The sequence below is a fragment of the Mobula birostris genome, chromosome 11, assembly GCF_030028105.1.
Source record: "Mobula birostris isolate sMobBir1 chromosome 11, sMobBir1.hap1, whole genome shotgun sequence".
NCBI lineage: Eukaryota > Metazoa > Chordata > Chondrichthyes > Myliobatiformes > Myliobatidae > Mobula > Mobula birostris.
Window position 1 is genome coordinate 51,395,647 of NC_092380.1, and position 26,705 is coordinate 51,422,351.

General features: G+C 40.5%; 1 protein-coding gene across 5 annotated transcripts in view; it reads left to right on the forward strand.

Moving 5' to 3' along the window:
* dgkza (diacylglycerol kinase, zeta a) overlaps positions 1-26,705 on the forward strand; it is a 480,046-nt gene that overhangs the window by 211,082 nt on the left and 242,259 nt on the right. For all 5 annotated transcript variants that reach the window (XM_072272235.1, XM_072272236.1, XM_072272233.1 and 2 more), the window contains one exon: positions 15,129-15,237. In XM_072272235.1, coding sequence (XP_072128336.1) covers positions 15,129-15,237 — 109 coding nt within the window. The remainder of the gene's footprint in view (positions 1-15,128; positions 15,238-26,705) is intronic.

A 26,705-nucleotide genomic window follows, 5' to 3' on the forward strand; every position in this document is an offset into this window, starting at 1 on the left:
AGTGACATTGCATAATCTGCAGCTGGAAGGACGATTAAACCAAATACTATAATCATTTTTTAAAGCTCTTATTATCTCCCAAAACAGTAGACTGCAGAAGTTCATAGATCCGCATTGTCCTGAATTCACTTCCTTTCTCCCACTGGGCTGGAACATGCTGCCAATTAGCTGGGGATCTGTAGAGAACTACAAGGTGTGTGCCTAAGTGTGGTTCACCACACCTGCAAGCGGGTTGATGATGTGATCAGAAGCATTTCTGAGATGACGGACTGGATAAATGTTGTATTTAGACTCTTAATATGGACCACTTCATCTAAATTGAGTTGATTAAAGGGAAAATAGGTTGGTGATTTAAAGTATATTTATATTTTAATTCAGTTTTTTTGTATTTTCAATAGATTTATCTGTTTAAATTATATTAATTTTTAATATTTCTAACGTTTTGTCATTTGAAATGGATGCGTACAATGCTAAAAGGGCTATTTTAGATTTAAAATTGAGCGATGAGAGGGTTAATTGATGGCATTTGCATTGTGGGTCCTAAAGAAAAACTGAACATTCATACATAATGGAATTTAACACTTTAGTTTCTATGTAGATTAAGCCAAGATGTTAGATCTGAATTATATAATCTTTAAAGGCTTGAGTTGGTAGTGACAGACTGGGAAATTACATTAAAAGTTATAATAGTTTATAAGTAACAGTTAAAGTTGAAGAATGAATGCATAGTTTAAAGGAGATATATATATATCCCTTTTTAAAGCAAAAATAAACATCAGAAGAGAAGATAAGGTAGTATTAGCTTAAAGAAAAAGATAGTAATTTTGCTAAAAATTGCCAGTAATGTGGACCAAAGCATTGAAAGTAGAATATGGGACATTTCTAGTAAGAAAGATTCAAAACAGCAGTTTTTGTAACTATGTGGAAAAAAAATAGTTCAAGTTATTTAGGGTTCCTTACTGAGACAGGAGAAATTATGTTGGGCAATAATAAATAGTTTGTGTCTGTCTTCAACAAAGAAGATACAAAGCTGTCCCAAAGTAGTAGTGTGAGTGAGGAACTGAAGAAATTTGACATTAATTAACTAGGGAGATTAATAAGATTGAAATGTGATGAAGGGTTGATAAATCCTCAGTATCTCTTCATTCTAGGATTTTACAGGAGATGGTGCATGCATTGGCTATCATTTTCCAAAATTCCATAGATTCTGGACTCATTTCCATGGACTAGAACATAGCAAATGCGATCTCACTATTTAAGGAAAGGGAAAGCAGGAAAATGGGTCAGGTAGCTTGTCTTCCGTCAAATGGAAAATGTAGCAATCTGTTATTAAGAAAGTGGAAACAAGGCATTTAGAAAATAATGAAAGGATTTGACAAAGTCAACATGGTGGTCAGAAAGGGAGAATGCTGTTGACAAATCTGTCGTGTAGCTTTTTGAGTCTGTAGTTAGCAGAATTGATCGGGAGCAATGGATGATATGATGTGTTTGGACTTTCAAAGGAACTTTAATAAGATACCATATGAAGCTCTTAAACAAAATAATAGATCCTGCGATTGTAGGAGATATGTAAATGAGGGATAATTAATGGACAGGAAACATTGAAGTAAATGGAACATTTTCATATTGGAAGGAAATAGGTAAGGGGGTGCTGAGGGATTAATTCTGGGATCACAGTTATTCACAGTCTATATCAATAAGGTGATTGGGTGTAATAAAACCCATGTTTGCTGTTAGTTGAAATTTTGTTGGGGAGAGACTTCAGAAAGATAATCATGCTGACCAAGTAACAGATGGAAGAAATACTGAAAAGTAAGAGTATTTGTTTTGGTAGGACTGTACTTTACCTGTTGTAAGTTGTTGGCATTCAGAGGGAGTTGGGAGCCCTTGCACAAGAATCACTAAAAGTTCACGTGCAGGCACATGAAGAAGTTAAGAAGACACATAGTAGGCCTGATATAGGGAATGTAGCAATTCTGGGTTGACAGGTTTGTTCCATATGAGAATTGGCCCATGCTTGAGAAGTTAGATGCACGGATGATGATTATACTATCTAAGGTCTGGATTTCAAGGGTCACTGTCCCAGGATAAGGGGTTGGCCATTCAGGACTGAGATGAGCCAGACTTTCTTCAACCAGGGCAGTGAATAATTTTCTACCCCAGAGGACCATGGAGGCTCAGTTGCTCAGTATACTAAACACATGGATCAACAGATTATTCATTATTAAAGAAATTGAGGCATGGAGAATTGTTGCAGGAAATTAGCAAGAAGTTAGCCATGATCTTATTGTATAGTGCAACAGGTACAAGAAGTCTTCTTTCTACACTGGCATCTATATCTCATTTAATATATAAACAAATATCATGTCATTCAGCTTACACTGAAGCTACATCTGAATTAGGAGCAAGAATGGGCTACTCTGCTCTTCAAATCCTCCCTGCTATTTAATAATCCAATTGTAACTTCAACTCCATATTGCTGTCTACTGTGTAACCTTTCATTCCCTACCAAATATTTGTCTGGTCTATTCTAAAAATATTTGCAGATTCTGTTTTTGTAGCCCTTTTGAATCACCTCATCGGTCTTAAGCAGTAATCTCTTGTTTCTCTTCTAAGAGGAGGAATCCTCTACACATCCACTCTGTCAAGACCCCTTAGTGTTTCAATAATATCCCCTCTCACTGTTCTAAACCCCAGCGGATAGTCTAGTCTAACAAATCTTTCCTCATAAGGCAATCTGTTCATTCCAAGTATTCGTCCAGAAAATCTCTCTGAAATGCTTCCAATGCATTTACAATATGTCCATGCTTATAAAGGGAAGAATACTATGCACAATACGTCAGATGTGGTCATCAATGCTCTACATAACTGCTAATTTTTCCTATTCCATTTCCCCAACAACTAACGGTGCTTAAAGTTCAAAGTAAATTTATTATCAAAGTAATTGTATGTCTTGGCCGCATAACCAAGTTCTCAGACAGCTGGCTTCAATCTTGGAACAGAGCCGAATCATCACAAATGCTCTCCCCCAAACATTGGCAGGAAATGTCCACATGACACGATTTGTACCAGCAGGCCAACCTCCAGAGCACCATATAACATCAAAAGATGTAAGCATTCTGCAGGTTGCTGGGGTTTGGAAAATGGACGTGGACTTGGAAAAAAAGCTTGTGTTTCCCCCAGACATTGCGGCTACAACGCTCCAGCCAGACATGGTGCTGTGGTCCACAACAGCCAAGCTGGCATATGTTGTGGAATTGACAGTACCATGGGAGGATGGTGTCGAAGAAGCTTATGAGAGGAAAAAGACCAAGTACTCTGAACTGGCAACTGAAGCTGCCCAGAATGGCTGGAAGACCAAGATTTTCCCTGTAGAAGTGGGATGCAGGGGATTTGTTGCTACATCTACGACCAGTCTATTGAAGAAGATGGGGGTGAGGGGTCACTCCCTCCAACAAGCAGTCAAGTCCTTGTCAATTGCAACAGAAGAAAGCAGTAATTGGATTTGGATTAAAAGGGAAGACAACTGGGCTGCAAGATGAAGACAGGAGGGTATGGAACTGAGGGGGGGGGGTGTACCTGGGACACCAGGTAGCACCGTTGAGCCCTCTGGAGATGTTGTGGGCTTATCAACGAAATGTCAAAGAAGGAGGGTGCCCACCTGATGACCCTGATGATGTACCTACCCTCTTTGTCACCTCTCCAAGCCCACTGCCAACATCGAGAGTGCCAACTTACCATAGGGATTGAAACACCAAGTCTTAGTAGCTCTACTAATGTCACTAAATACTGTCCCAAGATTCTTTCTTTCTTTTCAAATCTTTCTATTATTATCCAAAATAACAAGAGTACATCGAAGTAGGCAACACTTATGATATCTCAAGAAAAAAACACATTGTTTCAAAGATTGAAAATTTTTTGGTGAGAAAAAAAACCCCTACTAAGCAAAAATAAGTAAGGGGAAAAAAATACCCATTTGGTGTTCAACCCCGGAGCCATGCGTCATACAAAAAGCTTCTAAAGATAAACATCAAACCGTGTCCCAAGATTCATTTATTGCAGGCATCACAGAAGAACAAAGAAACACAATACAATCAATGAAAAAAATCACACACAAAGTCTTAACAAGTAACCAATGTACAAAAGAAGACAAGCTGTGCAAATACAATAAATAAATAAATAATACAGAGAGCATGAGTTGTAGACTCCCTGAAAGTGAGTCAGTAAGTTTTGTTCAGTGATCAGTTTAGTGTTGCAGTGAGTGAAGTTGTCCCTGCTGGTTCAGGAGTCTGATGGTTGTTCCTGAACCTGGTGGTATGGGACCTAAGGCTCCTGTACCTCTTTCCTGATGGCAGCTGTGAGAAGAGGTCATGGCTTGGATGATGGGGGCTATTGATGATGGATGCTGCTTTCTTGTGACAGTGCTCTTTGTAGATGTGCTCAATGGTGGGAAGGGCTTTTCCTGTAATAAGCTGGGCTGTATCCAATACTTTTTATAGGCTGTTTTGTTCTTGGGCGCTGGTGTTTCCATACCAGACTTTGATGCAACTGGTCAGGATACTCTCCATGGTGCATCTATAGAAGTTTGTCAAAGTTTTAGATGGCATGTTGAAACTGCGCAAACTCCTAAGAAAGTAGAGGCACTGCTGTGCTTTCTTTGAAATGGCACTCAGATCCCAGGGCAGATCCTCTGATATGATCACACCCAGGAACGTAAAGATACTTACCCTCTGCACCTCTGAATGAACATTGGCACATGGATCCCTAATTTCTTCCTCCTGGAGTCAATAATGAGTTCTTTGGTCTTGCTGATGTTGAGTGAGAGGTCGTTGTTGTGGTACCACCACTCAACCAGGTTTTCAATCTCCCTCCTATATGCCGATTCATCCCCATCTTTGATTTGGCCAATAACTGTGGTGTTGTCAGCAAACTTAAATATGGCTCACTTCTGGTCACTTTCATAATTCCTCACAGTATCTCGATGTCAAACTTTTGTGTATTGTGCATTAGGACACCTAAATCTCATATTTGCCAGATGTTTGGCTACTCACTGAACCTGTCCATCTGACTTTATCAACTTGTGTGCCCTTCATAGCTTGCTATCTTTCCTATTTTTCTGTCATCAGCAAATTTAGAAACTATTTTTTCCTGTACTATCCTGCAAATCATTTCTATAAGCTGTAGAAAGTTAATCACCTGAGTCTCCGCCCCAGTTGCATGCCATTCATTGGATCTTTCTGACCAGCAGAAGCTTCATTTCTCTCTGCCTTTGTTTCCTGTTAGACTGCCAATCTACTGTTCATCTCTAAATGTTATCCTGCACATCATGAGCTTTTATTTTCCATAAAAATCCACTGTTTCCCTTTTATCCACCGCACATTGCTCCTTTACTGAACTTTTCAGTAGGGTATTCAGCTGAATGTATTCAAGACTGAAGATTGTTTAATGTCATTTCCCATAGACAAGTGTAAAGGAGCACAAAATAATTGTTAATCTAGTTCTGATGTAGCACGAACAAAAACAAATGATAACAAGCACATCATAAAAACACAATAAATACATAAATATAAATATATAATATAACTTGTATACATTGATTGTATGTCCATAAAGTGACGCTAGGCACAGGAGTGTCTGTACATAATGTGACAAGGAAATAATAAAGTAGTGGTGGTGGGGGGTGTGGAGTAGTGGGTTAGTGGGTGCCGTGGTTGATCAGCCTGACTACCTGGGGAAAGTAACTGTTTTGAGTCTGGTGTGGATGCTACGTAGCCTCTTCTTGATGGGAGTGGGACACGCAGTCCATGAGTAGGGTGGTAAAACCTTCATGTTGTTACTGGCCTTTCTGTATCTGTGTCCTTGATGGTGGGTAGACTGGTGCCAGTGATGCATTGGGTAGGTTTGACTGCACATCGTAGAGCCTTCCTGTCTGCTGCAGTGCAGTTTCAGTTCTGAGCAGTGATGCAGTTTGTTAAAATGCTCTGTACTGTGCATCTGTAGATTGCATGATATGAGGTGTGTGTAAAAATGGAAACTACGTTAAAATTGCAGAGATAAAGTTCTAGGAAATTGCTGACGGAATGCACATGATTGGAAGAGCAGCTGGACAAAAACTCCTGCTGCCAAGTAAAATCTTCTTTAAAGAATTTATGGAGGCTGATTAATCCCACCATTTTATTGGGATGGTGGTAGATGCTCAGTGGGATGCAATGCAAGGAGGAGGAATTTAAATACACGTGCGCGTGCATATATATATATATATATATATATATATATATATATACACACACACACACACACACACACACACACACACACACACTCACTATGAATATAATGCTATTTCCATTGGAATTATTTTTTAAAAATCAAACTGATTTGGTTCAAAGTAGTCTTTTATGATCAAGTTCCTAACTTCTGTCATTCTTGTTAATTTATTAAAAGCCAGCCCTCACTATTAAACTTTTTTCGCCATATACTCGAACTTTATAACATGGGTTGCCAGTATTAAAGTAATTATGAACAGATTTCTGGTAGATTTTCTCTTGTTTTGATCTGAAAAATACTGTTGCTTCCTTAAAGTTTTTGCCTGGATGATTGGATGAGAAGCTCTGATGAGCTTAGACTTCTATAGGATCGCCAGTGCTTGATGTTGATCAAATATTTGCAGCTTTGGTGTTCTGTATGACTCCAAAATAAGCTTTGGACGAAATATACTAAGACATCTCCCTTGTGCCAGTTTCTGTTGGTTCCCTATATCCTTAATACAAATTTGACAATTCCTTTGGACACATGGCCCACTTCCATTGTTCAGCACTCCGTGAATCTGTGCTGTTCCAAACCTTTCTGCTCGAGTCCTGTGCTTTTGTTTAATAACATTTCAAAGGTATTTCACAGCATTATTGCCAAATCTTCTACTGCCAGAGATATTAGGATATTAGAATTCTTAGGAACATTTTTAAATCATGGAACTCGGGGTATTAAATGGGGAAAAGGTGCTCTGTAAATGTTGCTGCTGACATTTACCAAGAATGATGTTTGTCTGCATTCATAACTTTGATACCAGAATCAGGTTTAATATCACTAGCATATGTCATAAAATTTGTTGTTTTGTGGCAGTAGTACATTGCATACATAATAATTTAAAAAACTATAAATTGCAGTAAGAAATAATGTATATTAAATTAAATAAGTGTGAAAAGAGCACAAAAAATATTGAGGTAGTCTTCATGGGTTCATTATCCATTCAAAAATCTGGTGGAGTGGGGGGAAGAAGCTGTTCCTGAAACATTGAGTGTGTGTCTTCAGGCTCCTGCACCACCTCCTTGATAGTAGCAATGAGAAGAGGGCATATCCTGGCTGATGGGGGTCCTTAATGACGGATGCCTCCTCCTTTTGAGGGATCATCTTTTGAAGTGTCCTCAGTGCTGGGGAGGCCAGTGCCCATGATGGAGTTGGCTGAGTTTGCAACTTTCTGCAGCTTTTAACCAATCCTGTGCCGTGGCCCCTCCATTCCAGACAGTGATGCAACCAGTATTCATGAGCACTGTTAATTAGCTTTGAGACAGGACACTTGGATCCTGGTGATCATTTCTCTTCCTTCTGGAGAGCTTAGAATTTTTGGAGTTTTTTTTGAGGTTGAACTGTTTCTGGCTGATCAGTGTATCACAATAATTTTCTTGTCTTATTTTCTGAAACCCTTGATAATGGACACTGTTTATAAGATATAGCTGACTTAGATTCAACAGAATTTTGGAATGTTGAATGCCATACTTCTGCACTTTCTAGAAATGAGAACATACAGGTACATAGTGCCAATATATTTAGAACATAAATCCAAAAGCACTTCATCTGTTTTTTCCCAATGAACCAATACTGATCACACCCTTCCCAAAAGTTCTGCTGCCGAACACCAATGCTAATTAACTCTTCTCATCATTGGATACCTCTGAAAGTGTCCTTAGTCTTCAATGTTACAAGAGCATTGGGTCAAGTCCAGCAGAAATCCTTTCACTTTGATTCTGAATGCTATCAAATGTGCGATGTTATTCTACAGTTTTAAGGAAATAATGTATTTGCTTGTGTTGAAGTTTCAATAAGTTGATTGATTTTTAATTTAATGAAATAATTGCTCACTAGTGAACAGTAAAGCCAGTGTGCCAGAAATGCAGAGATCAGATGTTTCACTGTCAAGGTGTCAGTGACAGTGTGTCATTCATTATGTGGTTAGAAAGTATGCTCTGAGGTAATGTTACAGAAAATGGGGAACAGAGGCATGTTTGAATGTGAATGCCAGCCAGTGCATTTTATTCCACATCTGTAAGTCCTAATGCCTTTTCTATGCCTTCTGTGTTAAATGATTCCTCAGGAGTTTAACAGCTTATTCATCCTGCCATTGAAATCTGCAGAAAACTGCACTGTGTGTGGGGTGTATTGTCAGTTTACAAACTTGCATCAAGATTGATGACTTTTCATCCAGCATGCTGGTGTTCACACTCAGCATTCTCTACTTTTAACTAGTTCTACTGCATCGCACCTTTCCTTTATATTAATAAATCCCATGGCCTATCTGCCCACCCACCTCTGTCCTCCGCAGACATGATTAAAGTCACGACAAATCTATTTCAGAAATCTTGTGGAACATCATTAGTCACCAGCCCTAACCAAAAAAGTCCCCCTTTATTCCTACTCTTTGCCTCCTGCCAGTCAGCCAATCTTCTATGCGTGTTATATCTTTCTAGTAATACCATGGGCTCTTATCTTGTTAAGCAGCTTCAAGTATGGCACCTTCTTAAAGACCTTCTGAAAATTCAAATTATCATTGTCTACTCTCTTTCCTTTGTCTATCCTGCCTGCTATTTCCTCAAAGAATTCTAGCAGATATGTCAGGCAAGATTTTCCCTTGGGGAAACCATGCTGACTGTGCCCTATTTTATCATGTGCTTCCAAGTACCCAGAAACCTGATCCTTAATATAGACTGCCAAATCTTCTCAACCATTGAAGTCAGGCTAACTGACATAAGTGTTTTTGTCCTTTTCCTCCCTCCCTTAAAGAGTGCAATTTTCTATTTCTCCAGAACCTAGTGATTCTTGAAATGCCTGCACAACCTCTTCAGCTACCTCTTTCAGAACCCTGCGGTACAGTCCTTCTGGTCCAGGTTGACCTATCTATGTTCAGATCTTTCAGCTTCCCGAGCACTTTCTCTTTAGAAATAGCTACTACACTCACTTCTACCGCCTGGCATCTCGAACTTCTGGCATACTGCTGTTGTCTTTTCTGGGAATTCCCAGGGAAATTTGGGTTTAAGATCTTAGAATCATGTGTCATGGAAGATGGGCTTGTCAGCTTATTGAAAAAGCAATTCAATGAATTCCTGCTCCCCTACACTTTCTCCATAGTCTTACATATTTTTCCTTTAAACAATATTGTATGTCTGCTAAAATGGATATATAGTTATTTGATTTTGATATTGAATCTTTTCATTAAATGTAACTTTGTCTTTAATGACACAGAAACTTAAAAAATGTTCAAACTCAAGGATCTTCATCAGATGCCAAATGTCTCAAGTTTTGTTCATTGACAGCTTTGAGTAATTATTACTGCTCAGGGTAGCTCATTCACATTTTAATCTCCTATACAAAAAAGGGAATTGATGGAAGGAGGAATGGAACTGATCATTTAATTAAAATTTTCTTTGGCATTTAATTTGCCAATCTCAAAGACAGTATGCTGTATAAGTTAATAGCACGGTATTTTCCTGGCTTGAAGCTATAAGACGTAAATGCAGAGTTAGGCTATTTGGCCCATCCTATCTATTCCATCATTTGATCATGGCTGATTTATTTTTTTTCTCCCAACACCATTCTCCTGCTTTCCTTCGTAACCCTTGATGCCCTTACTAATCAAGAACCTATCAATCTCCGCTTTAAGTATACCCAGTGGCTTGGTCTCCACAGCTGACTGTGGTAATGAATTCCACAGATTCATCACCCTCTGGCTAAAGCAATTCCTCCTCAATTCAGTTCTAAAGGAAAGTCCTCCTATCTTGAGGCTGTGTCCTCTGGTCCTAGACTCTCCCACTATCAAAAATATCATCTTCATGTCCACTCTATCTAGGCCTTTGAATGTTTTGGTCAATTTCAGTGAGAACCTACCTCATTCTCCTAAACTTCAGCGAGAACTGGCCCAGAGCCAACAAATTCTGCTCATAGGTTAAGCCTTTCTGGGATCATTCTTGTAAATCTCTTCTGGACCTTCTCTAATACTAGCACATCTTTCCTTGCATATGAGGTCTAAAGCTGCTGAAAATATAACAAATATTGCTTACAAAACTCACAGTTCTTTCAAAGGATCAGTATTTTCCGGAATACCCATCCTTCTACTGCCTCATTAGAGTACAGGTACTTTCTGTATAGAGAACAGCAGATTAGCTGCAGATAACTTCATAGCTTCAAGCCATGCACTTCAACGCAGATGTTAGGGCCACAGTAGAGGTTTGGTGCACGTGCATCTGACTTCCTGCACTGCTGTTAGTTTCTGGTTGAATCTGGGGAGTTCCCTTAAGTTACTGAGCATTCTTCAAACCTTGCTTCTCAGCCAAGTCTGGGCCTGTCCCATTCATTTGCAAACAATGGAAAGACCTTCAGATAGCATGATGGTGATGGGTGGGTGGATTACATCTGACCACCTAATATATTGGCAGTTGATCAGTCACAAAAATCTAGTATAAAGTTAATGTATTTGGCAACTGCAGACATCCAACCCGTGGCTTCCCATTTCATGGTGATTAAAATTATGTTGGAGGGGTGAGGTGGAGTGCATTTATTTTTTTTAAGATCACTTTATGACGTGGAAGTAAAGTGAACATATTATTCACCATTTCTCATATGGGGTTTTGCATCGCGTGAGAATAGACTGATGTGAGGAGAGTAGGCTGTGCTTTTGGGGTAATAGGATCGCCAGCAGGATCACAGAATGTTCTGTGGTAGGGGTTGCTGAGGGGGAATATAGACTGTACTGGGGATGTTGGGGAAGATTGTATTATATATGTTCAGAGAATGTAAGACGTAAACAGTGTGCATTTGAGTCATGGTGTACTGAACATTTGCTCCCTTGAGCCATCAAGATCGGATGTCATGATGTTTCCAAAATAAGCTGTAATCAGTCTTGGGAACTGTGGATTGTTTCCTTCCTGATGCTCATGCCAGTAGTTTTCAGCTTGTTCCCTCTTGAAATGTATTAAGAAATTCATATACAGTTTATTTATTGAATACAAGCCCAATTTAAACCTCCAGCACAAGTGTCATGTTATTTGTGTGTTAGGTAAGCTTCCTTGAGTTTCCGTGAAGGGCATTCAGCAAGACCCACCATGCAAATTGTGAGCAAGTTTGAGATGACCTAGAGACTGTGGAGATAATTGCTTCTGGAGTATCAACTGCTGGGGAACAGCAGGCGAAAGCTTTCCTGTTGGAATTCCCCGCAGAGTATTTAATGAGCTTGTTTATAAAGTGCCATGATTTCATGAGAGTAGATGTAGGTGGGAGATGTGGGGGTGGGAGTATAAATGAAGATATAGACTTTGGACTGCACCTCCGCTCCGTCTGCCAAAAGCAGAACTACCTGATGGCCAAACATTCTCGTCCCGACTTGATGGACGTCCTGTACCTTCGAGACTTCAGTTTACACTCCAGAACTGCCAGGTCCTACGGGTGGTTCAAAAGCTCATCTCCAAAAGGAAAGTTGCAGGCTATTGTTTGCAGTGATCATATCTGAGAAGAAAAAGTGTGATTAATACAGTAATTTATAGCTTTGTTCGCTGCCAGCAAGTCTTTGCTATGCTTCACCAGTGCAATCTTTAAACCAGTACTCTGCTCAAAGATCAAATCTGATTGAAGACGTCAATTGGAAACCTGGTGCCTAGACTAATTAAAAACCAAGACACAGCTTTGCTGATGTTCAGTAAACTCATTATTTCATTTAATTAGTGTGTTAAGTTCAAGCAATTCAATAATGTAGCCACCAGTTGGCGCAGGTGTTCACACACATAAACTGGATTGTTTTCAAAATCCAATCTGATTAGTGTGCATTGTTATGACATGCTGTGCGCTTTTAAATAAGATGGTGACATTGAAAATGACAGTTTTACTAGCAGAGCTATAATAATTTTTTCATTTAGATTTATGTGAAATCTGACAGTTCCTCCTCCAATTTGTACAATATTTTTGTCCCGATACCTCTAGTATGTAGGTATGCTGCTGTTTGATAGATTTCGCTCTCATGTGAATTATCTGAGTTGCTTTTGTTCATCGGTGTGAAAAGGTTTTTTGGGGCAACGTGGTGCACAGCAGTTAGGGTGATGCTATAACAGCACCAGCGACCCCAGTTTCAAACCCATTGCTGTCTATACAGAGTATATACATTCTCCCTGTGACCTCCCACATTCCAAAGACATACTGTATGGTGAATAAGTTAATTGGTCACATGGGTGTAATTGAGCAGTGCGGGCTTATTGGGCCAGAAGGGTCTGTTACCGTGCTGTATCTCCAAATAAAATAAAAAATAAAGCTTACAGAAGACTCCACGTTATTTCCCATCATTTTTAATTGTGTACTTTCTGCTATTCTTTGGAGCAATTGATGTTGATAGTTAGCAGAATGATATTTGTCTTGGATTTCTTGCCTTGGTAATTACTGAACCTGTTTTCAATTACAGTTTTGTATCTCCAAAGGTTCCTTGTTTGATGGTCAGTTCTTTTTTGGAGATTTGAATCCAGATCTGTTCTCAAAATGTTTATACTTTCAGTTTGGCACAAACCTATTGAATCTGAATGCTTTGGGCAGTGTACGCTCACGGTAAACTAGTGATGAATAGCATTCCGCCCTTCGTCATGCATTGGTGCCAGTTGAGTTTTGTTTGAAGAGAAGACCAAGAGGATGCACAAGGGCAGGATAGTAGAAATTTCCTACATGGACTTTAGCAACGTTTTGACAAGGTCCCACATGCTAAGCTGATCTGGAAAGTTAGAACATATAGAATTCAAGGTGAGCTAGCCAACTGGATACAAAATTGACGGTGGTAGGAGGCAGAAGACAGTAGTGGAAACTTGTTTATCAGACTGGAGGCATGTGACCAGTGAGGTGCTGCAGGGATCAGAGATGGCTCCGCTATTGTTTATATTGCATATTAATTATTGGGATGAGAATATAGGTGGAATGATTAGTAAGTCTCCAAGTGAATTGATGGTATTTGTGAAGTGTGATGCACACTGGGAGATTAAACCAGAGCAGGGCATGTACAGTGAGTGGCAGTGGCTTGGGGTGTTATTGAACAGAGAGACCTTGGAGTACATGCACATGGTTCCCTGAAATTGATAACGCATGTAGAGCGATTGGCAAAGAAGATGTGCATGCTTGCTTTTATCAACAGAGGCACTGAGGTTAAGAGCTGGAATGTCATATTTTTACAAAGCATGTTAGGCCGCAGATGGAGTTCTGGTTTCCACATTGCAGGGAAGATGTGATTAAGCAAGATGGCACAAAAGGTTCACAAGGATGTTGTGTGGATTAGAGGACTTAAATACTTCGGGGAGATTGGGCAGATTGCCTCTTTTCCATGGAGAAGAGGAGGCTAAGAGGTGACATGATAGAGGGATATAAACCTATATGAGAGACATGGGTAAGGTAGTTAGCCGAAGACCATTTCCCGTGATAGGGATGTCTAAAGCTGGAAAGCAGATGTGAGAGACAGGTTGTCTATGTGGAAAATGAGGAGTAAGTATTTCACTCAGCCCTTGATGTCTGGAATGAGGTAGTGAGACAGGAGCAGCAAGGTTGTTTAAATGGCATCTGGACTTGAGCAAGGTACAGAGGGATATGAAATTAATGTATGGATGCTTGTGTTGATCAGCATTGATATGGTGAGCTTGTTTCGGTGCTGTACAACACTTTCACCTTATCTGCACTTTTCTCTGTAATTGATATAAAAGCCGACAAAATGTAGTCGAAATGGCCTAGCCCATCGTGGGTAAAGCCCTTCCCACCATTGCACACAGGTTGTTTCTTTTGCGCATTGACGGTTTGTCCGTCCTGTTGGCCTTTCGTTGATTCTATTGTGTTTCTTGTACTTACTGTGAATGCCGGGAAGAAAATGAATCTCAGGATTGTATATGGTGACATTCATGTTTTTGATTTAAAAAAAACTTACTTTGAACTTTGATATTTCTGTTGATGTGGGTCACTGTCTGGAGAACATTATTGTTTTCCTATAGATATCTGGGTGAATGTTCTTGAAATATTAGAGCTTTGAGATTTGACCTTTTCCCGAAGAACCCATTGTCTTTGGTTACAACATTCCCCTGTTCAATGTTGGAACCTTGAAAGTGACACAAGATTGCTTTTTTCCCCAAGATTCACACATATTCATGGTCACCGTCCTACAAATTGGGTTGTTCAATAGGCTTGAAATTTTGGACTCTGTCTATGTAAGGAAGCATTTCATAAACTAATTTTTTGTCGACTATTATTCTTGAGTCATTTAGGGTTATGTTGGAGAGCATTTTTGATGAGCTAACTCACATTTTGGGGATGTAACTTCAATGAATTTGAAGACTGGAAATGGATGTATCTGTGGCTTACATTTTAAACAGTTTTATTTTCTGTTATGATACAGAAAGGGAGTAAAACTGGTAGACATCATGATGTTATGGTTTCTTGAGGTTATAATTCTCTTTTCTTAACTGAAAGCAAGATATGGGGGGGATTAGAGGGCTGTAAATAGTGTCTAACAAGGAAAATATTAAACATTTTAAAAAATTAAAATGAGTTCTGAAGAAAGGTTTCGGCCCAAAACGACAATGATTTACTCTTTTCTATAGCTGCCTGACCTGTGAGTTTTTCCAGCATTTTGTATGTGTTACTCTAAATTTCCAGCATCTGCAGACTTCCTCATGATTATTAAAAATCATTGCTGAGTTAAAGAGAATTACATTTTAGATTGTTGTGTATGAATGATTGTGGAAAGAAACTATCATATTTTATTGCTACCCCTTCTGAGAAGGGTCTTTATTGTTTCAGTAGTGGATGAAAAATTGAGAGTAGAGAACAACACCATGCTTTTTGGTTTATTTCAGAAAAGCTATTGCAAAGTCAGGATTACAGCACCTGGTAGCTCAGCCAAACCCAAGCACTGTCCTTCGGCACAACGCTGACCGTGAAGTGCGCAGCACAGTAGATTGGACGGTGAGTACATTGTCATTTTAACAGATAAAGGTTTTTCCTCATTCAGTCACTTTATGTGTTATCGTTACTTTACACCATCCTCGCCCTGTTGTATGTTCAAATCTACCCCTGTATGAAAATATTGAAAAGCCTTTACTGTACCGAACATCAGCTCTCCTAATGTAGACACTCACATTGTTCCAAAAATTTTACATCATACTGTGTCAACTCTTCCTCCTATTGTATGTGCTCCCACTGTAATAGCTGGCTGACATTATAAGCAATCCCATTAAACCACACACCTTCAATTGAGTGTTCGGTAATAATATGGTCTTCCTGCTTATACCAAACCCAGGTTTAATATCACTAGCATATATTGTGAAATTTGTTGCTTTGTGGCAGCAGTACAGTGTAATACATAATATAAACTATAAATTACAATGAAAAAGTATATATGCATTATTTATATAGAGATAAATAATATTCATCGGATTCCAGTTAATATGGGACATGTCCGGACCAGTAGATTTTAGCCCATTTCAGCAGCTGTCCCAGTTAGATGAAGTTTCGTGGAAATAGTTAAAAAGGTACTTTAAAAAAAGTCAAACTGAATAACAAATGATGTATATAAATGGAATTCAGAACAATTAGAACACTATAGTACTGTAAAACAGTGAATCAGTTCCTAGTCATTATCGATGGAGGAATTCATGCAGCGTACACAATGAACAAAATCAGCACAGGCACCTAGTGCCGATGATGGACTATCTTCCCACGATGCTTTCAATGATGCATCCTCCAAACCTCCACTTTCATTGCAACATTCAAGATGATTGTTGATCCCTTCATATTCTTCATAGTTCCTAACTTGCTGAAGTAATGAAATCGGTTCATTTTCACTCCCAGCACTTTCTGGCATCTCCAAACCCGAGTGCTTGAGACCGTAGCGAGCAAAACAGTTCTGCCTTGTCCCTCCTTGCACTTATCCATGTAAGCGGAACAAGTGCTACACATGCCCTTACACTTCCTCCCTTACCACCATTCAGGGCCCCAAACAGTCCTTCCAGGTGAGGCAACACTTCACCTGTGAGTCGGCTGGGGTGATATACTGCGTCTGGTGCTCCCGATGTGGCCTTTTATATATTGGCGAGACCCGACGCATACTGGGAGACCGCTTTGCTGAACACCTATGCTCTGTCCGCCAGAGAAAGCAGGATCTCCCAGTGGCCACACGTTTTAATTCCACATCACATTCCCATTCTGACATGTCTATCCACGGCCTCCTTTACTGTAAAGATGAAGCCAGACCGTAGGTTGGAGGAACAACACCTTATATTCCGTCTGGGTAGCCTCCAACCTGATGGCATGAACATCGACTTCTCTAACTTCCGCTAATGCCCCACCTCCCCCTCGTACCCCATCTGTTACTTATTTTTATACACACATTCTTTCTCTCACTTTCCTTTTTCTCCCTCTGTCCCTCTGAATATACCCCTTGCCCATCCTCTGGGTCCCCCCCCCTTATCTTTCTTCCCGAACCTCCTGTCCCATGATCCTCTCGTATCCCTTTTGCCTATCACCTGTCCAGCTCTTGGCTCCATCCCTCCCCCTCCTGTCTTCTCCTATCATTTTGGATCTCCCCCTCCCCCTCCAACTTTCAAATCCCTTACTCACTCTTCCTTCAGTTAGTCCTGACGAAGGGTCTCAGCCTGAAACGTCGACTGCACCTCTTCCTAGAGATGCTGCCTGGCCTGCTGCGTTCACCAGCAACTTTTATGTGTGTTGCTCTGCCTTGTCTTGCTGATTATTTCTCGCCAACAGTCAGTGACAAAACTCATTGCTTTTTAAACACAAGCACACAGTACTGACCCTATTTAAAAACTGTTTGCTGTAAGCACAGCATAATGTCTAATGTCCATACAAGTGCACGTGACTGACACTTGTTAGAAACTGTTCGGCAAAAGCCTCTTGCCTCAATTAAGCGGCATAGAGTCTCAAATAAACAAAGAGAATCCCAGCAATTTTCTTGATTAGTGTTTGTTCTTTAAGAGTTGTTCCAAATAAGCAGCTGTCATGATTAACTGAAAGCCCAATTAACTGGAATCCACTGTAGTTTATTGTTCAGCATCCATTTTTACATTTGCCTTTACTAATCAGAGATCGACAGAAAGTTAATTTTAACCTCCAATTTGAAGATTCAGATCTTGGGGTATAAGTCTGTGTCATGAACTAGGAATGGTATCCAGAGTGAAATTTGTAGCCACCAGAATCAAGATGAAAGGAAATTATTGGGAACTAGTGTGGAATTCAGCTACAGGCATCCCATTTTCAGTGAGAGTTTATCTGTTAGTATTCTTGTACTTGAGTCCAACTTTTGTAAGTTCAAGCCTTACCTCGTAGACGAGGTTGACCAGGTGGATCTATTGGAGGTCTCAACTTAAGGTTAAGACATTAAGTCAGGCCTTTGTGACTGAGGGAGATGAAAAATTTTATGCCATTACTTCTTGATTAAAAAAACAGGAGGGTTATCCAGGTTGTCAAGGCAGCATCTGCTTCTTAACTAATGACTGTAAGATGACATTATTTATTAATATAATTGTGGGTGGTAGCTCTGTATCCTTCGCATAATTCTCCAACAGGATCCCACCACCAGGCACATCCTTCCCTCTCTGCCCCCCCCCCACCACTTTCCACAGGGATCACTCCCTACGTGACTCCCTTATCCACTCGTCCCTCCCCACTTATCTTTGCAAGCGGAACAAGTGCCGTACCTGCCCGAAACATTGACTGTTCATTCCCATCCATAGATACTGCCTGACCTGCTGAGCTCCTCCAGCACATTGTGTATTGCTCTAGAGTGCCACCTTTGCAGTAACTCTTGTGTATTATTTATTAATTCATGTTATTGTTTGCAGGAGCTTGTACACAAGTTAACTGCTGCATTTCTTGCATGTATAACAATCCCCACACTTTAAAATTGCATTATTGGCTCTAATGTATGCCCTGATCCTGTCCTGAGTACTCTCTCTGGATGACTTTGCTTTTACCGCATATTTTCTGTTACTTTTATTGCATCACCTTGGATAGATCTTATCAGAAATGAGGCAAATTTATTTTTCTGAGAGGACAACTAAAGTTAACACGTTAATTTACCTCATGCGTACACTGTTGAATTAATTTTATAGATGTTGACGAACAAGTTAAGTAACTTGGTCCTTCGCATCCTGTTGCCTTGAATATTGGATTAGCTTCCGGGGAGCTGCGGCTCTTTAACAGAGTGGTATTTGAATCCCATCACAGCAGCTGGGGAGTTCTTAATTAGTCAGTTAAATGAGTCTGGACTGCAGAGGTGGCCAGTTATGAGTAGCCAGATCTCGGAACTGGGAGTGAGATTGAGTGACTGTCTGGAACCAAAAAAAACAATAAATGGAGCCCTCTGGACAGCAGGATTCTGTTAGTGGTTACAGGGACCATTGGTAAGAAAGGTCTGAGGAGCCAGAATGGGGGGGGGTGTGGGTGTTTGTGTGTGTATGAGCTGGGCACCACCTGTACCTATGCCCACTAGTCCCAAGCAACGGAGCTTGCTTTTTAGTCACCTCGGGTATCTCTGCCATTGAAGCAAGACCTCAAGCTGTAAAGCCCATGTAAGAATTGGTGTCAGTCAGTGAGATGCCAGACAAGGTGCTCTATGGTAGCAAGGCTCACTTGTGATGTCAGTTTCGTAGAGATGTACTCACTACCATTACTTATGCTGGCCATCACCTACTTGATTTGTCCCACTCAGGGCGGCAAGGTCAATGCTGAAGCATCCAAGTTCCCAAAGCACAGTGGTGGAATGAAGTCTGGTATCTCACTGACTCGGCCTGCGAAATACTCTGGAAAATCTGAACCACCTCCTATATGAGGAGACCACCTTTTGGCCATGTTAGAGATTGATCATGGAACGCACCACAGCCTTCAGAGAGAGTGCTTTGGTTTGATTTCAGGAAAGGGGTGGAGAGTGGGGGAGGTAGTGTTTGAAAATCTCACACCTAGTGCAAATATTGTGTATAAAGCAACAGTGATCCTTGCTCTGCTATATTCTTTTCAAACCTGGACTACTTGTAGCAGGCATCTCAGGGTATTGGAAAAATGCCACCACTGGTGTCAGTGCAAATATCTCCAAATCCACTGAAGGCAGGAGTGGTTCGATGTCGGTGACCTCTCTGTGGCCAGCATCCCCGCTGTTGAGTTCCTAGTTGCACTCAGTTGGCTTGGCTGTATTGTGATAAGTGTCCCGACCATGGTACCAGGGGAAGTGGCTGTAGCAAATGCTATAGCCTTGTTTAAGAGGCATTAACATGGACACATGACCAGGTTAAGACTGAAAGGATACAGACTATGTGCATGGAGGTGAAATTAGTTAAAATTGGTGTCATGGTCGGCACGGATGTGATGGGCCAAAGCGTATGAGGTTGTATGATCTGTTTTAGAACATTGAACAGTACAGCACAGGAACAGGCCCTTCAGCCCACAGTGTTCTGCTGAACCAGATAAAAAGTAAATTTAAAAAAACTAATCCCTCCTACCCACACAATGTCCATATCCCTTCACCTTCCTGTCTTTCATGTGTCTATCCAAATGTCTCTAAAGAGCCTCTCATGTTTTGGCCTCTACACCATACCAGGCAGCGAATTCCAGGCACCCACCACTCTCTGAGTAGAAAACTTGCCCCTCACATCCCCTTTGAACCTACCCCCTCTCGCCTTCCATGCATGCCCTCTGGTATTAAACACTTCTACCCTGGGAAACAAATTCTCTCTGCCCACTCTATCTGTGTCTCTCATAAGCTTATAAAGCTCCATCAAATCACTCCTCAGCCCCTCCATTCCAAAGAAAACAACCCAAGTTTGTCCAGCCTTTTAATGATAGCATGTGCCCTCTAAACCAGGCAGCATCCTGGTAAACCTCTTCTGCACCCTCTCCAAAGTCTCAACATCCTTCCTATAGTGGGGGTGTACAGAACTGTATGCAATACACCAGACATGGCCTAACCAGAGGTTTATAAAGTTCTTGACTTTTGAACTGTTTCCTCTGATGTCAGACTCCTGAACTGGATACACTTTTCCAAGCTCTGTAATGGGAAAAGGTTTCTAGGTCAATTGAGGAGAAGTTTATTTTGAGCCTTTTTAGAGGTTTGCAAAACTGTACCAACCCCTGGGTATCCCTGGCCGTTGGGTAGGCCAAGCGAAGTGATGTGAGTTATTCTGATCGACACAGAGGAAGGATGTGGTTATGCTGGAGAGAATGCAGAGGGAATACAAGAGGATGTTGCTTTGATTTGAGAGCTTCAGTTATGGGGAGTGATTGGATAGGCAAGGGTTTGTTTTACCTGGAAGGAAGGAGACTGAGGGGGTGACTAACAGAGGAGCATTCAATGATAAGAGGCATAGGTACTCAAAATCTTTATCCTGGGATAAGGCTATCAAAAACAAGAGACCATAGAGTTAACAAAAATGTTAACGTATGAGGAGTGTTTGATGGCTCTGGACCTGTATTTGCTGGAGTTCAGAAGAATGTGGGGGATCTCACTGATACTTACCAAATATTGAAAGGCCTCGACAGTGGATGCAGAGAGGATTCTCCCAATACTTGGAGAGTCTATGACCAGAGAGCACAGCTTCAGAATAGAGGGATGTCCCTTTAGAACAGAGATGAGGAGGAATTTCTTTAGCCAGTGGGTGGTGAATCCGTGAAATTCATTGCCACAGACAGATCTGGAGACCAAATCATTGAGTATACTTAAAGTGAAGGTTTATCAGATCTTGATTAGGAACGGTATTAAGGATTATGGAGAGAAGGCAGGAGAATGGGGTAGAGAAGAAAAATGAATCAGCTATGATCAAATGACGGAGCAGACTTGATGGGCCAAATGGCTGAAATCTTCTCCTGTATCTCAAGGATTTTAATCATCATCATCATCACGTGCCATGCCCAGTTTGAGCTTTGACTACCATGGCCCACACACCCCTGTTTCGGGTCAAGTGGATCAATTCATTGGTATTCATTTCCAGTTCTCTGGCTGCTGTTTCCATCATCATTTGTCTTTGTCTTCCTCTTGCTTTCTTCCCTTCAATCTTTCCCATAATTACCATGCATTCTAACTCCTCTTTCCTAATCATGTCCAATGAAGTTACGTCGCCTTTTCATGATCTCATATATTATTTCTCTTTTTGTGTTTGCTCTGTTCATGACATCCTCATTAGATATTCGTTTCGTCCATGATATTCTTTGCATCCTCCTCAAAAACCACATCTCTGCTGCTTCAATTCGTTTCCTCATGTTACTAGATATTGTCCAACATTCTGAGCCATATAACATAACTGAATAAACGTCATATTTCAGTACCCTGAGGTGGGTTGTCATGCCTAGTTTAGTATTGGTCAGTATTGGTCATTCTCGTAAAGGAGTCTTTTTCCATCCCTATTCTTCTTTTGATGTCCATGTTGCACCTGCCATCTGATGTCACCCAGCTTCCTAAGCAGCAAAAGTTCTGTACTTGTTTTATGTCTTCCCCGTTTATTCTCAGCCTGCAGATAGGATTCTCCTTCTTTTTGGATATCTCCACGCTTTCTGTCTTTTCGCAATTGATAGATAGACCTATTTTTGCACCTTGTTCAACAACTGTATTAATTAACTTTTGTAGTTCTTCCTCTGTACTTGCAATTAACACAGTGTCATCTGCTTATCTGAAATTATTGATGTTTTCACTGCCAACTTTGATTCCCAAGATGCCTCTTATTGTTTGTAATATTAGACCATGAGACAAAGGAGCAGAAGTCGGCCATTCGGCCCATCGAGTCTGCTCCGCCATTTTAACATGAGCTGATCCATTCTCCCATTTAGTCCCACTCCCCTGCCTTCTCACCATAACCTTTGATGCCCTGGCTACTCAGATACCTATCAATCTCTACCTTAAATACACCCAATGACTTGGCCTGCACTACAGCCCGTGGCAACAAATTCCATCGATTCACCACCCTCTGACTAAAAAAATTTCTTCGCATTTCTGTTCTGAATGGGCGCCCTTCAATCCTTAAGTCATGCCCTCTTGTACTAGACTCCCCCATCATGGGAAACGACTTTGCCACATCCACTCTGTCCATGCGATTTGAAATGTTTCTATGAGGTCTCCCCTCATTCTTCTAAACTCCAAGGAATACAATCCAAGAGCGGACAAACGTTCCTCATGTGTTAACCCTCTCATTCCCGGAATCATTCTAATGAATCTTCTCTGTACCCTCTCCAACGTCAGCACATCCTTTCTTAAATAAGGAGACCAAAACTGCCCACAGTACTCCAGGTGAGGTCTCACCAGCGCCTTATAGAATCTCAACATCACATCCCTGCTCCTATACTCTATTCCTCTAGAAATGAATGCCAGCATTGCATTCGCCTTCTTCACTAGCGACTCAACCTAGAGGTTAACCCTAAGGGTATCCTGTACGAGGACTCCCAAGTTCCGTTGCATCTCAGAACTTTGAGTTCTTTCCCCATTTCAGAAATGGTCTGCCCGTTTATTTCTTCTGCCAAAGTGCATAACCATACACTTTCCAACATTGTACTTCATTTGCCACTTCTTTGCCCATTCTTCCAATCTATCCAAGTCTCTCTGCAGACTCTCCATTTCCTCCGCACTACCGGTCCCTCCACCTATCTTCGTATCGTCAGAAAACTTAGCCACAAAGCCATCTATTCCATAATCCAAATCGTTGATGTACAATGTAAAAAGAAGCGGCCCCCAACACGGACCCCTGTGGAACACCACTGGTAACCGGCAGCCAACCAGAATAGGATCCCTTTATTCCCACTCTCTGTTTCCTGCCAATCAGCCAACGCTCTATCCACGTATGTAACTTTCCCGTATTCCATGGGCTCTTATCTTGTTAAGTAGCCTCATGTGTGGCACCTTGTCAAAGGCCTTCTGAAAATCCAAATATACAACATCCACTGCATCTCCCTTGTCTAGCCTACTGTTAATTTCCTCAAAAAACTGTAATAGGATTGTCAGGCAGGATTTTCCTTTAAGGAATCCATGCTGAGTTCTGCCTATCTTGTCATATGCCTCTAGGTACTCTGTAACCTCATCCTTGACAATCGACTCCAACAACTTCCCAACCACCGATGTCAGGCTAACAGGTCTATAATTTCCTTTTTGCTTCCTTGCCCTCTTCTTAAATAGCGAAGTGACATTTGCAATCTTCCAGTCCTCCGGAACCATGCCAGAATCTATCGACTTTTGAAAGATCATTGCTAATGCCTCCGCAATCTCCACAGCTACTTCCTTCAGAACACAAGGGTGCATTCCATCTGGTCCAGGAGATTTATCTACCTTTAGATTATTCAGCTTCCTGAGTACTTTCTCTGTCATATTTGTGACTGTGCACGCTTCTCTTCCCTGCCACCCTTGAGTGTCCGGTATACTGCTGATGTCTTCCTCAGTGAAGACTGATGCAAAATACTTGTTCAGTTCCTCTGCCATCTCCTTATCTCCCATTACAATTTCTCCAGCATCATTTTCTATCGGTCCTATATCTACTCTCACCTGTCTTTTACTCTTTACATACTTGAAAAAGCTTTTAGTATCCTCTTTGATATTATTTGCTAGCTTCCTTTCATAGTTAATCTTTTCCCTCTTAATGACCTTCTTAGTTTCCTTTTGTAAGGTTTTAAAAACTTCCCAATCCTCTGTCTTCCCACTAATTTTTGCTTCCTCGTATGCCCTCTCCTTTGCTTTAACTTTGGCTTTGACTTCTCTTGCCAACCACGGTTGCATCCTTTTTCCATTCGAAAATTTCTTCTTTTTTGGATATACCTGCCTTGCACCTTCCTCACCTCTCGCATAAACTCCAGCCACTGCTGCTCTGCCGTCTTTCCCGCCAGTGTCCCCTTCCAGTCAACTTTGGCCAGTTCCTCTCTCATGCCACTGTAATTTCCTTTACTCCACTGAAATACCGACACATCAAATTCCGGCTTCTCTTTTTCAAATTTCACAAGTGAACTCAATCACGTTATGATCACTGCCTGCTAAGGGTTCCCTCACCTCAATCTCTCTAATCACCTCTGGTTCATTACACAATACCCAATCCAGTACAGCCGATCCCCTAGTGGGCTCAACAACAAGCTGTTCTAAAAAGCCATCTCGCAGACATTCTACAAATTCTCTCTCTTGAGATCCAGTGCCGACCTGATTTTCCCAATCCACTCGCATGTTAAAATCCCCCACAATTATCATAACACTGCCCTTCTGACAAGCCTTTTCTATTTCCTGTTGTAATTTGTAGTTCACATCCCTGCAGCTGTTTGGAGGCCTATAAATAACTGCCATCAGGGTCCTTTTACCCCTGCGATTTCTTAGCTCAACCCATAAAGATTCTGCACCTTCCGATCCTATATCACCTCTTTCTAATGATTTAATATCATCTCTTACCAATAAAGCCACGCCTCCCCCTCTGCCTACCTTCCTAACCTTCCGATACACCGTGTATCCTTGAACGTTTCGCTCCCAGAGACATGCATCCTTTAGCCATGTCTCAGTGATGGCCACAATATCATAACTGCCAATCTGTAGCTGTACAACAAGATCATCCACCTTATTCCTTATGCTGCGTGCATTTAAGTATAACACCTTAAATATTGTTTCACTGTACACATTAAATAAATCAGGGGAGAAAACACACCCTTATCTAACACCTCTCTTGATTTTCAAGAAACTGACTCACTTCTCTATCTATTCTTACAGTGGCAGTTTGTTCCCAGTACAGATTTCTGATTAGGCGGAGGTCTTTCGAACCTAGATCTAGAGTTTCCTGTAATATTTCAAATAACTTACTGTACTTCACTTTATCAAATGCTTTTGTGTAGTCGATAAAACAAACAAATCTTTTTGCACTTGAATAGCTTGTTCTGATAGTGTCCTTAACGTCAATATTGCGTTTCTTGTACCTTTGTCTTTCACAAAACCACATTTTTCTTTACCTATTTCAGCTTGTATCTTACTTTTAGCTCTTGCCATCAAAATTCTTAGAAGTATCTTGGTGATATGACATGGTCCTATGTAATTCACATTCTATTGCTGCAGGTTTTTTAGGAAGAGTGATAAATACTGATTTTTTTCATCTTTTCTGGTATTATTCCAGTCTCATAAATGTCATTGATTAACTCAGTTAGTTTTTCAATTCCATAATCTTCAAGGGTGATAATTTGTTCTATTACTAGTTCATCAGGACCTGCTGCCTTTCCTTTCTTCATCTTATTGCATTACGAACTTCAGATTTTAAAATACTTGGACCTTCAATGTTTTTCTTAACTTCTGGTTTTTCACCTCGATCATCTTCAAACAATTCCTGAATATACTCAGTCCATCTGTTTATAATGTCATCTTTTTCCATGATAATGGTACCGTCCTTTGCTTTCAAACATCCACCTGAAGAACAGAGGAGCTTTTTACCCGTGATATTTTTGATTTGTTGATGTAGCCTTTTTGGATCAGTAATAGAGATTCTTTCTATTTACTCACATTCCTGGTTTAACCATTCTTCTTTGGCTTTTTGACATAAGCTTTTAACTTTTTTATCTAAGAACTTATATTCTATAGGATTTGCTTTCTTCCATTAGATTTTTGATTTCGTTTGTCATCCATTTAATCTTTGCGCTTTTTTCTTTTTTGGGAATCACTGACTTTGCTGATTCTACCAAGGCATCTTTAGAGAGTTAAATTTCATTTCTACATGATTGCTATCATCTTCAACAGATTCTATTTCTAGACTTTGAAATCTATTCCTTACTTCAACTGTAAATTTTTGTCTTAAGTTTTCTTCTTTAATTAATTGCGAGTAGGCAAGGGATTGTTCAGGTTTTTGCTTCTTTAGTTTTTAAGTTTTACTTTTACATGGCATACTTCTGGGTTATGGTCACTATTACAGTCTGCACCTGGATATGTTTTGCATTGAGTCGCTGAGTTTCTAAATCTTTGGTTTATAGTAATAAAGTCAATTTGATTCCTAGTGTTATCACCTGGACTTTTCCAGGTCCACAAGCGTCTTGGATGGTTTTTAAAGTAGGTATTCATAATGACCTGATTATTCATCTTGCACCATTCTACCCATTTCTCACCTCTTTCATTTCTTCCCCCAGTCCAAATTTTCCTATGGTATTTCCATCAGCACCTTATCCTACCTTAGCATTTAGATCTCCCATGACAATAACAATACAGCATCTTGAGATTTGCATCCATTCTTTGCTTGTTCAAGCTCTTCATAGAATGTATCTATATCCTCATTTGTTCCATCTGTTGTTGGTGCATATACCTTTATAATTGCTAAATCAAATGGTTGTCCTCTGAATCTAACAAGGAGCACTCTTTCTGATATTGCCCAATGTCCTTAAACACTTTCTGCCATGTTTTCGTCCATAAGAATTCCTACTCCATTAGTATGAGATGTTCCACA